Below are 13,404 nucleotides of genomic sequence, written 5' to 3' on the forward strand. Positions count from 1 at the left end.
TAGAGAGTCCATATGTTTTTTTCAGAAGAGAACTAATTTGCATACTTTTTCCCATGGAGCATTTCCTGGATCTTCTTAATGAGAACCAGTGCTCCCATATTTTTGAGCAGCATGAAGGCAAAAAATGACCATGAGAAATTCTGGGGAAGTGTCCTTCCTCTGGTCTTCAGAGATCTGCTTGGGGGTGATAAGATTACAGCTGAGATAGAGCAGCAATGAACCCTCCTTTTATGCCGTATCTCAGTTATACCCATTCATCCTTTTACTTCCTCCCTGCTGATTCATCCCTTTATTTCCTCCCTGCTGATTTTTCCCTTTACTTCCTCCCTGTTGATTCATCCCTTTACTTCCTCCCTGCTGATTCATCCCTTTACTTCCTCCCTGCTGATTCATCCCTTTATTTCCTCCCTGCTGATTCATCCCTTTACTTCCTCTCTGCTGATTCATCCCTTTATTTCCTCCCTGCTGATTTATTCCTTTACTTCCTCACTGCTGATTCATCCCTTTACTTCATCTCTGCTGATTCAACCCTTTACTTCCTCCCTGCTGATTCATCCCTTTATTTCCTCCCTGCTGATTTATCCCTTTAATTCCTCCCTGTTGATTCATCCCTTTACTTCATCCCTGCTGATTTATCTCTTTAATTCCTCACTGCTAATTCATCACTTTATTTCCTCCCTGCTTATTTATCCCTTTACTTCCTCCCTGCTGATTCATCCCTTTATTTCATCCCTGCTGATTTATCCCTTTACTTCCTCACTGCTGATTTATCCCTTTACTTCCTCCCTGCTGATTCATCCATTTATTTCCTCCCTGCTGATTTATCCCTTTACTTCCTCCCTGCTGATTTATCCCTTTACTTCCTCCCTGCTGATTCATCCCTTTATTTCATCCCTGCTGATTTTATCCCTTTACTTCCTCACTGCTGAGTCATCCCTTTATTTTCTCCCTGCTGATTTTTCCCTTTAATTCCGCCCTGCTGATTCATCCCTTTACTTCCTCCCTGCTGATTCATCCCTTTACTTCCTCCCTGCTATTGTCAACCACAGGTGGAAAGAGACAGTTAAAGAGAACCTTAATGGCATGTCTATAATGTATATATAGTACTCTACTTTAAACCCTTATTTTCCTCAATTCCATGAAATTACTATCAGCGTGGGCTCCAGATATCATTGCACCTTTCACTATACCCAATTTGAAGTAACATGAACTTGACAATGAGTAGACAAGCATACATGAGAAAAGGAAAAGAACAACAATAATGCTTAGGAAATTTTGCAGGCTTGTAGGATGAGAAGATGACCAGAAGACCAAGGTGGTAATTTCATGAAATATCAAACTTGCTTCTTTCTGGTGTTGGATGAACAGATATTTTCAGGTCTTCAACAGAAAAGTCAATTTAGACAAAATTATTTTCCAAAATATTTTATTTTTTTAATTTTTTTAGCAGAATGTTTACGCTACCCCGTTTGTGTGTTTAAAACTCGCACACGTATTCTGTAAGATTGCATTTACTTCATTGCTCTGTACGTGGTTTCTTCAAGCCCTTTGTGCCTCACAGTCCTGTAATTTCCCACTCTATAGTCAGTGAAGTGTATGATGCATCTTGAAGAACACAATAGTCTTTGCCAATGGAACAATCCAGCACAATCAGAATTAATGATATCTCGGCTCGCAGGTGTTACACGTTATCTCTTGCACTTTCCACTATGTTGTCATTACATCTGAAAGCTGCGTATTCTATGAATTTGTAATGATTGTAAAATAACACACAGCCATTCCCAAGACCTCATAAAAGAAAACGTAGAAAGCGGAATTATACCGTGAAGTAAAATGTGATGCATTTAATACAATTCTTCCAGTAACAATAAGACAGGGGAAATCAAATTCAGCTGTAGAGAAATATTTATATTACCAGAATACAGAAATGCCACCAATCACAGCTGACATTGCAAATACATATTTTATACCTACAGCGGGTGAAATAAGTATTGAACACGTCGCAAATTTCCTAATTAAATCTATTTCCAAAAGGTGCTATTGACATGAAATTCTCACCAGATGTCGGTAGCAACCATTCTAATCCACGCAGGCAAAGGAAGAACCATAGATGGCCATAAATTGAGTTCCATGTGATAATGAGAAAAGATACAGGGGAAAAAGTATTGAACACACTTATTGAAATTTAATTAAAGCCTCGCACAAAAGCCTTTGTTGGTGGTGAAGTTTCAAGATGCCTCCTGTATGGAGAAACTAGTCGCAGGCATTGCTCTGGTGTGATTTTGACCCATTCTCCCAAACAAACACTCTTCACATCCTGAAGGTCTCGTGGGCTCATTCTATGATCTCTGAGCTTTTGTTCCTTCCATACATTTTCTGTTAGATTGCAGTCCGGTGGTAATTTTCTTTCTCTGAAACCATTTGAGAGTTTCCTTGACTGTGTGTTAGGGATCATTGTCTTGCTGAAATGTCCACCCTTGTTTCATCTTCATTATCCAGGCAAATGGCAGGAGATTTTTTTATCAAGAATGTCTAGGTACATTTGTCCTTTCATCCTTTCTTCAATTACATGAAGTTTGCCAGTGCCATATACTTAAAAACAGCTCCACACCATGATGTTCCAACCACCAATCTTCACTGTTGGTATGGTGTTTTGAGTGATATGCAGTGTCTTTTGGTCTCCAAACCTGGTGTGTATTATGGCATCCAAAGAGTTCAATTTTGCTCTCATCTGACAAGACTATGTCCTCGCAGTATTTCACAGGATTGTCTAAAAGTTGTTGTGCAAACTGTAAATGTGCTTGAACATGCTTTTTTGTTTAACAATTGTGTCTTGCATGGTGAGCGTGCACACAGGCCATGGGGGATGTGTAGTAAGCGTGAATTCAGGCCATGGAGGTGGAGTGCATTACTTTCTTTAAAACAATTGTACCTGCTGATTCCAGGTCTTTCTGTAGCTCTCTACAGGTAGCCCTTGGTTTTTGGACAACTCTTCTGATAATTCTTTTCATTCCTCTATGTGGAGTCTTGTGGGGAGCACCTGGTTGTGGATGGTTTATGGTGAAAAGATGTCCTTTCCACTTCTGGATTATTTCCCCAATAGTGCTCACTGGAATCTTCAGTAGTTCAGAAATTCTTCTGTAACCAATGTCATCAGTATATTTTGCAACAATAAGGTTGTGAAGGTCTTGAGACAGCACACAGGTTTTAGCCATCATGCGATGTTTCTTATGTGCCATCTTGGTAATGAGAAACCTCTTTATAAGCCATCAGTTGACCCAGCTGATATTACCTTTCAATAAGTGTCCGGATTGCTTTCTAATTACTGATATTTTGTCTGATGTCATGAATATCCATGGCTTTTTGCACCTATTTTTCTTAGTGTGTTCAGTACATTTCCCTGTGTCATTTCTCATGTGGATTGGATAGCTTGTTGCCGATATCTGGTGAGAATTTCATGTCAATAGCACCTTTGAAAATTATATTTAACATTGAAATTGGGTCATCAAATGGGCAGGTTGAATTATGAGAATTACAGGATTGATAGACATGGTAATGATGTGCAAAATAAAAAAATATGAAAAAAAAAATTTCCAGTGGGTATGAAAATGTGCCTCGATGTCTATAAGCCCCAGTATCTCCACTTCTGCTAATTTTGTATATCGATGATTTGTTTGCAGGGGCAGGCTGATTTTGATGCATTATACAGATACAACAGAAGGGGGCTGGCTTAGCTACTTTAATGAGCTCTCAGCCAGCCCCCTTCAAGCTCATCACTGACATTGAGAGGTGAGTGATTATTATAAGGAGAGATAGCTACTTCCTCCCTCCATGATGTCAAATTTGAGGATCTTATAAGCAATAAAATAACCCCCCAGACCCCAAACCCATGAACTATGCCTCTGCACCGGTTTAAAAAGGGGATCGGGGGTCTCACCATGCGAATAACTACAAGGGAATATTAAGAAAGGAGGGGAGCGATGCTGCGGGTGACCGGTAACCGCATCTCTTGTAGAACAAAATTTAGTTGGATAATTCTAGATTTCTTCAGAAACTCGTACTACTCGCCTCGTGGGGATGACTTCTTCTCCCCGCATCCAGAAGACGGTTGGAGTTGGATATCCAGACACTGCACACTCCAGAACGGCATCTTGTCCTTCAATGGTTATAATATTCGAGGGTCTTTGCAGGAAGATTTGTTGTCGATGCAACCCGGATTCTGCAAATAAAGGGGAACATTTGTGTTGACATTTTTGAACTGAGAATCAAAATGCAAAAGGTTTTGAAAATTGTAAAATGTGGGGAAATGTAATCATCAGCCGTCCCAATCAGTGCAATTACAGAAACATGATGGGATCATTCGGCAAATTCATTCTTAATGCAGATATCAGCTGTAGAGAGAAAGAAGATAGATAGATAGATAGATAGATAGATAGATAGATAGATAGATAGATAGATAGATAGATAGATAGAATTGATTGCTGCAAATCTAATTTCCTGGGAAAATTCAGCGAATTTGATAAATTAGAATTTCCAACAATTTGTTCAACTCTATCAAGGACATATAATATATGGTGTAAATCCAATATCTGTACAGTGCTCCAGAATGTGTTTGGGCTGGATTGATTAAAAAAAAAAAATAAATAAAAAAATAATAATAATAATAATAATAATAATAATAAAAAAACAATAGCAGTAACAGAATGTGGTGTGAATCCTTGAGTGAATATGAACTTTACGTCCCACAATTAATAACTAAAATAAGAAAAATATTTCAAGATTCTAAAATATCTACAAAAAAAGTCTATTTTCAATTCCAAATATTTAGAGAACCGTAAAATGAACTGGAAACTTTTCACCTCCCCACTTAAATTGAGGGTAAGGTTCATCTCAGGCTGTGCTTGCCATTTCATACAGACAGTCAATAAAACCAATTGTTCATTTGTTAACGATCTGTCTACCGGGCCGGGGGTCTCTCGTTCTAGCGTGTAAAATAACAGACGCTCGGGACGTCAATAAAATTTTGCTATTTTCTTTCGGTAAAAGCGTATTGTCCTTGTTGAACTGAAGCTTCTGTGATCTGAGAGAATGTGAAATGAATGTCAGACTTTGCACTGGATGGATGAAGTCGGACTTTGCGCTGGGTGGATCGAGTCGGACTTTGCGCCATTTTGGCACTATGGTGCCATTTTGGTTGTGAGAGTCTACTCATTACTAGAGGAAACGGCGCAATGGTTTATAGGCAGAATGTCACGATGTGACTGGCCCTGCGTGACGCGACCCGATGATCGGTCGGTCACAAAAACAACTAAGACAGACAAGGGGACACTGGGGACCCAATTACAACGGTGGGCCCTGCAATAGGGAATGGGGAAAGGGACACCTCCTGCACTCTCCTGAGGCTGTGTCCCTGACCTAGCCTGACATCCCTATATGGTTTCTTTCAAACCGTCGCGGACCAGGATACCTCAGCCCTCACTCACCCTGCACCTATCCCTCAGTAGGGAATTGGTAAGTGCGGACACTGGTCCCACCGCTGCACTAATACAACACTAGGGAAAACAACAGACAGGGAAAAACAAACAACTTTGCTTTCTCTGCTGCCAATGCTCTGAGGCAGCAGAGTAAGGTACCCAAACTCAGCTTTCAGCAGAAACACAACTGCTCCAGATAGCTCCTCTCTTCTCAAAGATTGGTTTACAAAGGACCTGCTATTACCAACAGTCAGCTGGTGAACCTGGTGACCTTATATAGGAAGGTGGGAGTGGTCTCCACCAGCTGACTAACTTAACATGTAGTAGTAACACCAGCGGCCACCGGGGGGAAAAACAGATAGTTCAGCCATGCAATTACACCAGCAGCCACTGGGGGCAAAAACTGATATTAACCCCTTCCTGACATCCGACGTACTATCCTGTCCAAGGGACCCGGGCCCCTATGCCCATGGACGAGATAGCACGTCTACCGCGATCAGCGGCACCCACGTGGTGAGCGCCGCTGATCGCAGCCGGGTGTCAGCTGATTATCACAGCTGACACCCAGCACAATGTGTCAGGGGCAGTCATGGACCGCCCCCGACACGTTAACCCCTTGCACACCGCGATCAAACACGATCGCGGTGTACCGGGGGTTAAAGGGAAGCATCGGCAGGGAGGGGGCTCCCTCCGTGCTTCCCTGAGCCCCCCACGGCAGCGCAATGTGCAGCGCTGCTGCGGGGGGCTCCATTCCTGCAGGCCCCTGAATCCAAGATGGCGACCTTGGCCTTCAGGGGCCTGCAGGAAGCTGGCTTCCTCAGTGCCTGCAAAGCGCAGGCATGAGGAAGCCTTCTGCACTGCCTGTGACAGATTGCTGATCTGTCACAGTGATCTGTGATGTGACAGATCAGCGATCTGTCACAGGACAGTGATGTCCCACCTGGGACTATGTAATAAAGTAAAAAAAAAAAAAAGTGTTAAAATAATTTTTAAAAAATCGCCAAATAAATTAGAAAAAAAAAATATTCCCCAATAAATTCATTTTTTGGAAATAAAAAAAAACAATAAAAGTACACATATTAGGTATCGTCGCGTCCGTAACGACCTGCCCTATAAAACTATCCCATTAGTTAACCCCTTTACCGATCCCCTTAAAAAATAAAAAACGAAGCAAAAAATAATGATTTATTATCATACCGCCAAACAAAGAGTGTAATAACGCGCGATCAAAAAGACACATATACATATCCGTGGTACCGCTGAAAACTTCATCTTGTCCCGCAAAAAACGAGCCACCACACAGAATCATCAGCGAAAAAATAAAAAAGTTATAGCTCGCAGAATAAAGCGATGCAAAAATAATTATTTTTTATATAAAATAGATTTCATTGCATAAAACCGACAAAACATAAAAAAAGACCTAAATGAGGTATCGCTGTAACCGTACTGACCCGAAGAATAAAACCGCTTTATCAATTTTACCGCACGCGGAACAGTGTAAACGCACCCCCCAAAAGAAATTCATGAAGCGCTGGCTTTTGTTCATTCTGCGTCCCAAAAATCGGAATAAAAAGCGATCAAAAAATGTCACGTGCCCGAAAATGGTACCAATAAAAACGTCAACTCGTCCCGCAAAAAATAAGACCTCACATGATCCGGTGGGTCAAAATACGGAAAAATTATAGCTCTCAATATGTGGTGATGCAAAAACTATTTTCACAATAAAAAGCGTCTTTTAGCGTGCGACAGCTGCCAAATATAAAAACCGCCATAAATAGTAAATCAAACCCCCCGTTATCACCCCCTTAGTTAGGGAAAAATAATAAAATAAAAAAAATGTATTTATTTCCATTTTTCCATTAGGGTTAGGGCTAGGGTTAGGGTTAGGGTAGGGTTAGGGCTAGGGTTAGGGCTAGGGTTAGAGTTAGGGCTAGGGTTAGGGTTAGGGCTAGGGTTAGGGCTGAGATTAGAGTTAGGGGTGTATTGGGGTTCGGGTTGGAGTTAGAATTGGGGGTTTCCACTGTTTGGGCACATCAGGTGCTCTCCAAATGCAACATGGCGTCAGATCTCAATTCCAGCCAATTCTGAGTTGAAAAAGTCAAATGGTGCTCCTTCCCTTCCAAGCTCTACCATGCGCCCAAACAGTGTTTTACCCCCCACATGTAGGGTATCAGCCTACTCAGGTCAAATTGAAAAACAATTTTTGGGGTCCAATTTCTCCTGTTACCCTTAGGAAAATAAAAAATTGGGGGCAAAAATATCATTTTTGTGGAAAAAAATGATTTTTTTATTTTCACGTCCGAGCGTTATAAACTTCTGTGAAGCACTTGGAGGTTCAAAGTGCTCACTACACATCTAGATAAGTTCCGTGGGGGACTAGTGTCCAAAATGGGGTCACTTGTGGGGAGTTTCAATAGTTTAGGTACATCAGGGGCTCTCCAAACGCACATGACACTCGCAGACCATTCCATCAAAGTCTGCAAAACGTCACTGCTTCCCTTCCGAGCCCCGATGTGTGTCCATACAGTAGTTTTCTCCCACATATGGGGTGTCAGCATACTCATGACAAATTGGACAACAACTTTTGGGGTCCAATTTCTCCTGTTACCCTTGGGAAAATGAAAAAATTGGGGACTAATTGATCATGTTTGTGGAAAAAATACGATTTTTATATATTCATGCCCTGGCATTATAAACTTCTGTGAAGCCTTTGGGGGTTCAAAGTGCTCACCCCACATCTAGATAAGTTCCTTAGGGGGTCTAGTTTTCAAAATGGGGTCATTTGTGGGGGGTTTCCACTGTTTAGGTACATTAGGGGCTCTCCAAAGGCAACATGACACCCGCAGACCATTCCATCAAAGTCTGCATTCCAAAACGTCACTGCTTCCCTTCCGAGCCCCGACGTGTGCCCATACAGTAGTTTTCTCCCACATATGGGGTATCAGCATACTCAGGACAAATTGGACAACAACTTTTGCGGTCCAATTTCTCCTGGTACCCTTGGGAAAATAAAAAAATGGTGACTAAAAGATCATGTTTGTGGAAAAAATACGAATTTTTTATTATCACGCCCGGGCGTTATAAACTTCTGTGAAGCACTGGGGGGTTCAAAGTTCTCACCACACATCTAGATAAGTTCCTTAGGGGGTCTAGTTTACAAAATGGTGTCATTTGTGGGGGGTTTCCACTGTTTAGGTACATCAGGGGTTTTCCAATCGCGACATGGTGTCCGATCTCAATTCCAGCCAAAAACGTCAAATGGCGCTGCTTCCCTTCCGAGCTCTGCCATGCGCCCAAATAGTGGTTTACCCCCACATGTGGGGTATCAGCGTACTCAGGACAAATTGCACAATAACTTTTAGGGTCCTGTTACCCTTGGAAAAATAAGAATTGAGGGTGAAAAGATCATTTTTGTGGAAAAAATATGATTTTTTAATTGTACGGCTGTACGTTATAAACTTCTGTAAAGCCCTTGTGGGTTCAAAGTTCTCACCACATATCTAGATAAGTTCCTTGGGGGGTCTAGTTTCCAAAATGGTGTCACTTGTGGGGGGTTTCCACTGTTTATGTACATCAGGGACTCTCCAAACGTGACATGGCGTCCGATCTGAATTCCAGCCAATTTTGCATTGAAAAAGTCAAACGGCGCTCCTTCCATTCTGAGCTCTGCCATGCGCCGAAACAGTCGTTCCCCCCCACAAATCAGGTATCAGCGTACTCAGGACAAATTGCACAATAACGTTTGCAGTCCAATTTCTCCTGTTACCCTTGGTAAAATAAAAAAAATTGAAACTGAAGTATTTTTTTTGTGAAAAAAAGTTAAATGTTCATTTTTTTTTAAATATTCAAAAAAATTCCTGTGACGCACCTAAAGGGTTAATAAACTTCTTGAATGTGGTTTTGAGCACCTTAAGGGGTGCAGTTTTTAGAATGGTGTCACTTTTGGGTATTTTCTATCATATAGACCCCTCAAAGTGGCTTCAAATGTGATGTGGTCCTAAAAATAAAATGGTGTTGTAAAAATGAGAAATTGCTGGTCAACTTTTAACCCTTATAACTTCCTAACAAAAAAAAATTTTGGTTCCAAAATTGTGCTGATATAAAGTAAACATGTGGGAAATGTTAGTTATCAAGTGTTTTGTGTGCCATATCTCTGTGATTTAAGGGCATAAAAATTCAAAGTTGGAAAATTGCAAAATTTTCAAAATTTTTGCCAAATTTCCATTTTTCTCACAAATAAACGCAAGTTATTTGAATGAAATTTTACCACTAACATGAAGTACAATATGTCACGAGAAAACAATGTCAGAATCACCAGGATCCATGGAAGCGTTCCAGATGTTATGACCTCATAAAGGTACAGTGGTCAGAATTGTAAAAATTGGCCCGGTCATGAACGTGCAAACCACCCTTGGGGGTGAAGGGGTTAACCCCCGATGGCCTGAAAGAAAAAAAGGTTATATATGAGAGAATCCAGAATCTGACACAGATCCAAAAATGGATCGAGACACAGGACATAAGAATTCAACATTTTAAATCTACTTTCTCCCTGAAACACGTGGTGAATATTGAGCCTTCTGATCTGATGCGATTGAGCTTACTGTCTTCTTCTGCTAGTTGAAAATCGCGCTCGTTATAAAACATGGAAGGAAAAATTACTTAACGACTTCTGTCAAACACATTGGTGCACAGATGGTACCAGAACTGTCACAGCGCCCTCCCTGCTCCAGCATTTTGTGAGCAGTTGCTGGATGGAGCCATGTCGTCTTTCTTCTCTCTAAAAGAGTGTTGGTGTCGGTGATGATTACTTTCTGCCTTTGTTTATACATTTTTGGTAAAACTAAATAATAGAAAACCATAAATGAGTAGAATATTAATGATTGTAAATTACATTTTTACCTATTTTATCACTCATAGCTAAACCATATAGGAGCTCTGGTGGGCATCCAGTCCCAAAAGAGTCCTATTGTCCCATAGGAAAAGACTTTGATGACTTTTGATAACGGACCACCCTATTACCAATGAGAAATCTATTGGAAATTTTTAGCTAAATCCAATGAGCACTTTGGATGGTCATCTCAAGGGGGCAAAATTAAGTAGAATTGGTCACCTCTCCACACAAGTCTACTTTAGCAAATAAATGTATTCTCCATGAAATAATTGAAATTTGAGAATTCCATGGAATGGTATCACCCAGTCGTCAATTAATTTTTCCACATTTCTTGAATGAAAAACAGAGGAATGGCATAGACTACGGCAAAAAAATTCTTATTTTGGGGAGAAATTAAAAGTATTTTCTGAAACAGATGTATCGGGAGACATAAAAGGTCCTCTTAAAGGTGCTCTGGAACTAGCTATAAAGGGGTAGAAGAGACAGTCACTATCAGACCATCTTTTCCATGAGGATACATTAATTGTAAATTATGTAAGAAGTCAATGGCTTGTACAACTCATATGGACACTGGCTGGCCCTTGAGGGAACTCACTGATTGGGACCTTTTTGTCTGTTCAGGCTTTGAAATATTACATCTGAGTCTTGAATCTTTGGAGGACCCAAAAGGTCTCTTTGACATATAATAAGAAAAAAGTTTTCAATTGTTTGGGAAAATGGTTGAAACTTACAATAATTTCATAGCTTGAACTATTAGGGCACATTGGATTGTCTTCTTGGGGTATACAGATAGGAATTATAGGAGGTACTGAGATTGTAGTTGTACTCTGACCATGGCCATCTTAGATGCTAAAAATGTTCCTGTGTCCAATATGAAGAGACCAGTTCTATAAATGATGTATGATAGTTGGCAGTCAAGTCACAATTTTGGGGAAATGGATGGAACTTATGGGAATTTTATGACTGTAACCATTAGGACACATTGGTTGCCTTCTTTGGTGGATTTTTTGGGTGAACAAAGAGGAAGTATAAGAAGTACAGAAATTGTAGTCACACTCAGGCTGAAGCTTAAGGCGCTCAAAAGGTCCTCATTCCTGACCAGTTCTATAAACCAGGGTTCCCCAACTCCAGTCCTGAAGGCCCACCAACAGATCATGTTTTCAGGATTTCCTTTGTATTGCACAGGTGAAGCAATTATCACCTGAGCAATACTAAGGAAATCCTGAAAACATGATCTGTTGGTGGGCCTTGAGGACTGGAGTTGGGGAACCCTGCTATAAACGATGCTTGGCAGTTGGGGAAATGGCCAAAACTCATGAGAATTTGATTGGCACTTATAAAAATTCTATGGCTGAAACAGATGAGACTTGGGTTTATTATAGTGGGGGGAGAAGTTTTAGTTATACTCAAGCTCTGGTTCCTTTGCCCTGTATGAAGAGACCATAAATGCAAATGAAGCATGAAAATTGGCGGTCAAATCACAGATTTGGGGAAGCTGCTGTAACTTATGGGAATTCTATGGCTCAAATCATTAGGGCACATTGGCTTGTCTTTCGTGAACTCTCCTTCAATGTACAAAGAGGAATTATAAGAGGTACAGAACTTATATTCGTACTCCGAATGGTGCTCTTGCCCTACTTGTAGAAGTCCTCTTGCCCTGCGTGAAGAAACCAGTCTTAGAAACAATGCTTGACAGTTGGCATTCAAGTCACAGATTTAAGGAACTGGCTGCAACTTTTGGGAATTCTATGGCTAGAACCATTAACGAACAATGGCATATGGTCTTCGATGGATTCTTTTTTGATGTACAAAGATGAATTTCAGAAGGTACAGAAAGTGCCTACATACTCAAACTGAAGCTTAAGGGACCCTAGAAATCTTCCTGCATCACGGGCAGAAACTATTTCATTAAACGACGCTTGACATTTAAGGAAATTGCCAAAACTTAAGAGGATTTGATTGGCATTTATAGAAATTCTATGGCTGGAACAATGGAGTTCACGACTTATTTTAGTGGATGGAGAAGATAGATTTATAACGAAGCTCTGGAGCTTGAGAGGGTCCAAAATGATCCATTTTCCCCATACGAAAAGACCGGAAGTATAAATGATCCATTATAGTTTTTGGACAAGTCACAGATTTGGGGAAATAACTGAAACTTTTGCAGGACCTGTTCGGAACGTTTAGAAAGTATATGGTGGAAACCGATGGGACTCTAGAGTTCGAGAGGGTCCAAAATTATTCCTTTTCTGATGTGATAAGAACAGGTCTATAAATGATGTGTGATACCTGTTGGCCCTTTTCAAATTTTGCATTGAGGGGCCCAAAAGGGGTCTTAGGGTTGTATTTATGTTTGACTTCATCCTGATGTAAATTGCAGATTCACTGCTGCGTCCATTCGATCCCGACATTATCATCAGAGGTAATCACACGTTGTAATATTAATGATGTATTTGTATCATATCCAGAAAGTTATCCGCCGAGTGCGAGACTCTACAAGAATGAGATTGTGACATTTTAATGGAAGCCCCATAGCCTGACCTCGGACGGGGGGGTACCGTCTACTGTAAGTGGCGCGTCGGGAGAAAAACGGCATCGGTGCATTTACTTAAAGCAGTGTCGAGGAGGTCAAACACATCAGGACTAGTAATTGGTGTAAACTTGTGAAGGCTACTTTTAAGAGGTGTGCTGTACGTGCGGGGAGATTGAACGAGTCTTTCAAGTAGATTGGAACAAGATAACTGCTCTGGAGATGAGCAAATGTCACTCGTCAAATATCACTCTACATTTTATCCAGAAGTTTCTTGTTTTTATGGGGTAATCGCACTGCCTTCTTGCTAGAGATACAGCATGTTGTATGTTCGGGGTGAAGGGAATCCTTGACTTATGGTGGGCTCAGTTCATGCAAAGCTTGAGTCATCCGTCAGAGATAAGCAGATATACAGTAGGGGCTAAAGTGACGGGGTGCTATGTCCACAGTGAATGACATGGGGCACGCAGCACAAATAGTATGGGGCGCCAAGGCGAACTGCTTTACTA

General features: G+C 40.9%; 1 protein-coding gene across 1 annotated transcript in view; it reads right to left on the reverse strand.

Annotated features, from left to right (window-relative positions):
- DCC (DCC netrin 1 receptor) overlaps positions 1-13,404 on the reverse strand; it is a 1,068,191-nt gene that overhangs the window by 509,997 nt on the left and 544,790 nt on the right. Inside the window, exon 4 of the mRNA XM_073543872.1 lies at positions 4,069-4,219. Within this exon, the coding sequence (XP_073399973.1) occupies positions 4,069-4,219 (151 nt within the window). The remainder of the gene's footprint in view (positions 1-4,068; positions 4,220-13,404) is intronic.

The sequence above is a fragment of the Dendrobates tinctorius genome, unplaced genomic scaffold (assembly GCF_039654945.1).
Source record: "Dendrobates tinctorius isolate UK_male_01 unplaced genomic scaffold, ASM3965494v1 ptg000135l, whole genome shotgun sequence".
NCBI classification, from domain to species: Eukaryota; Metazoa; Chordata; class Amphibia; order Anura; family Dendrobatidae; genus Dendrobates; species Dendrobates tinctorius.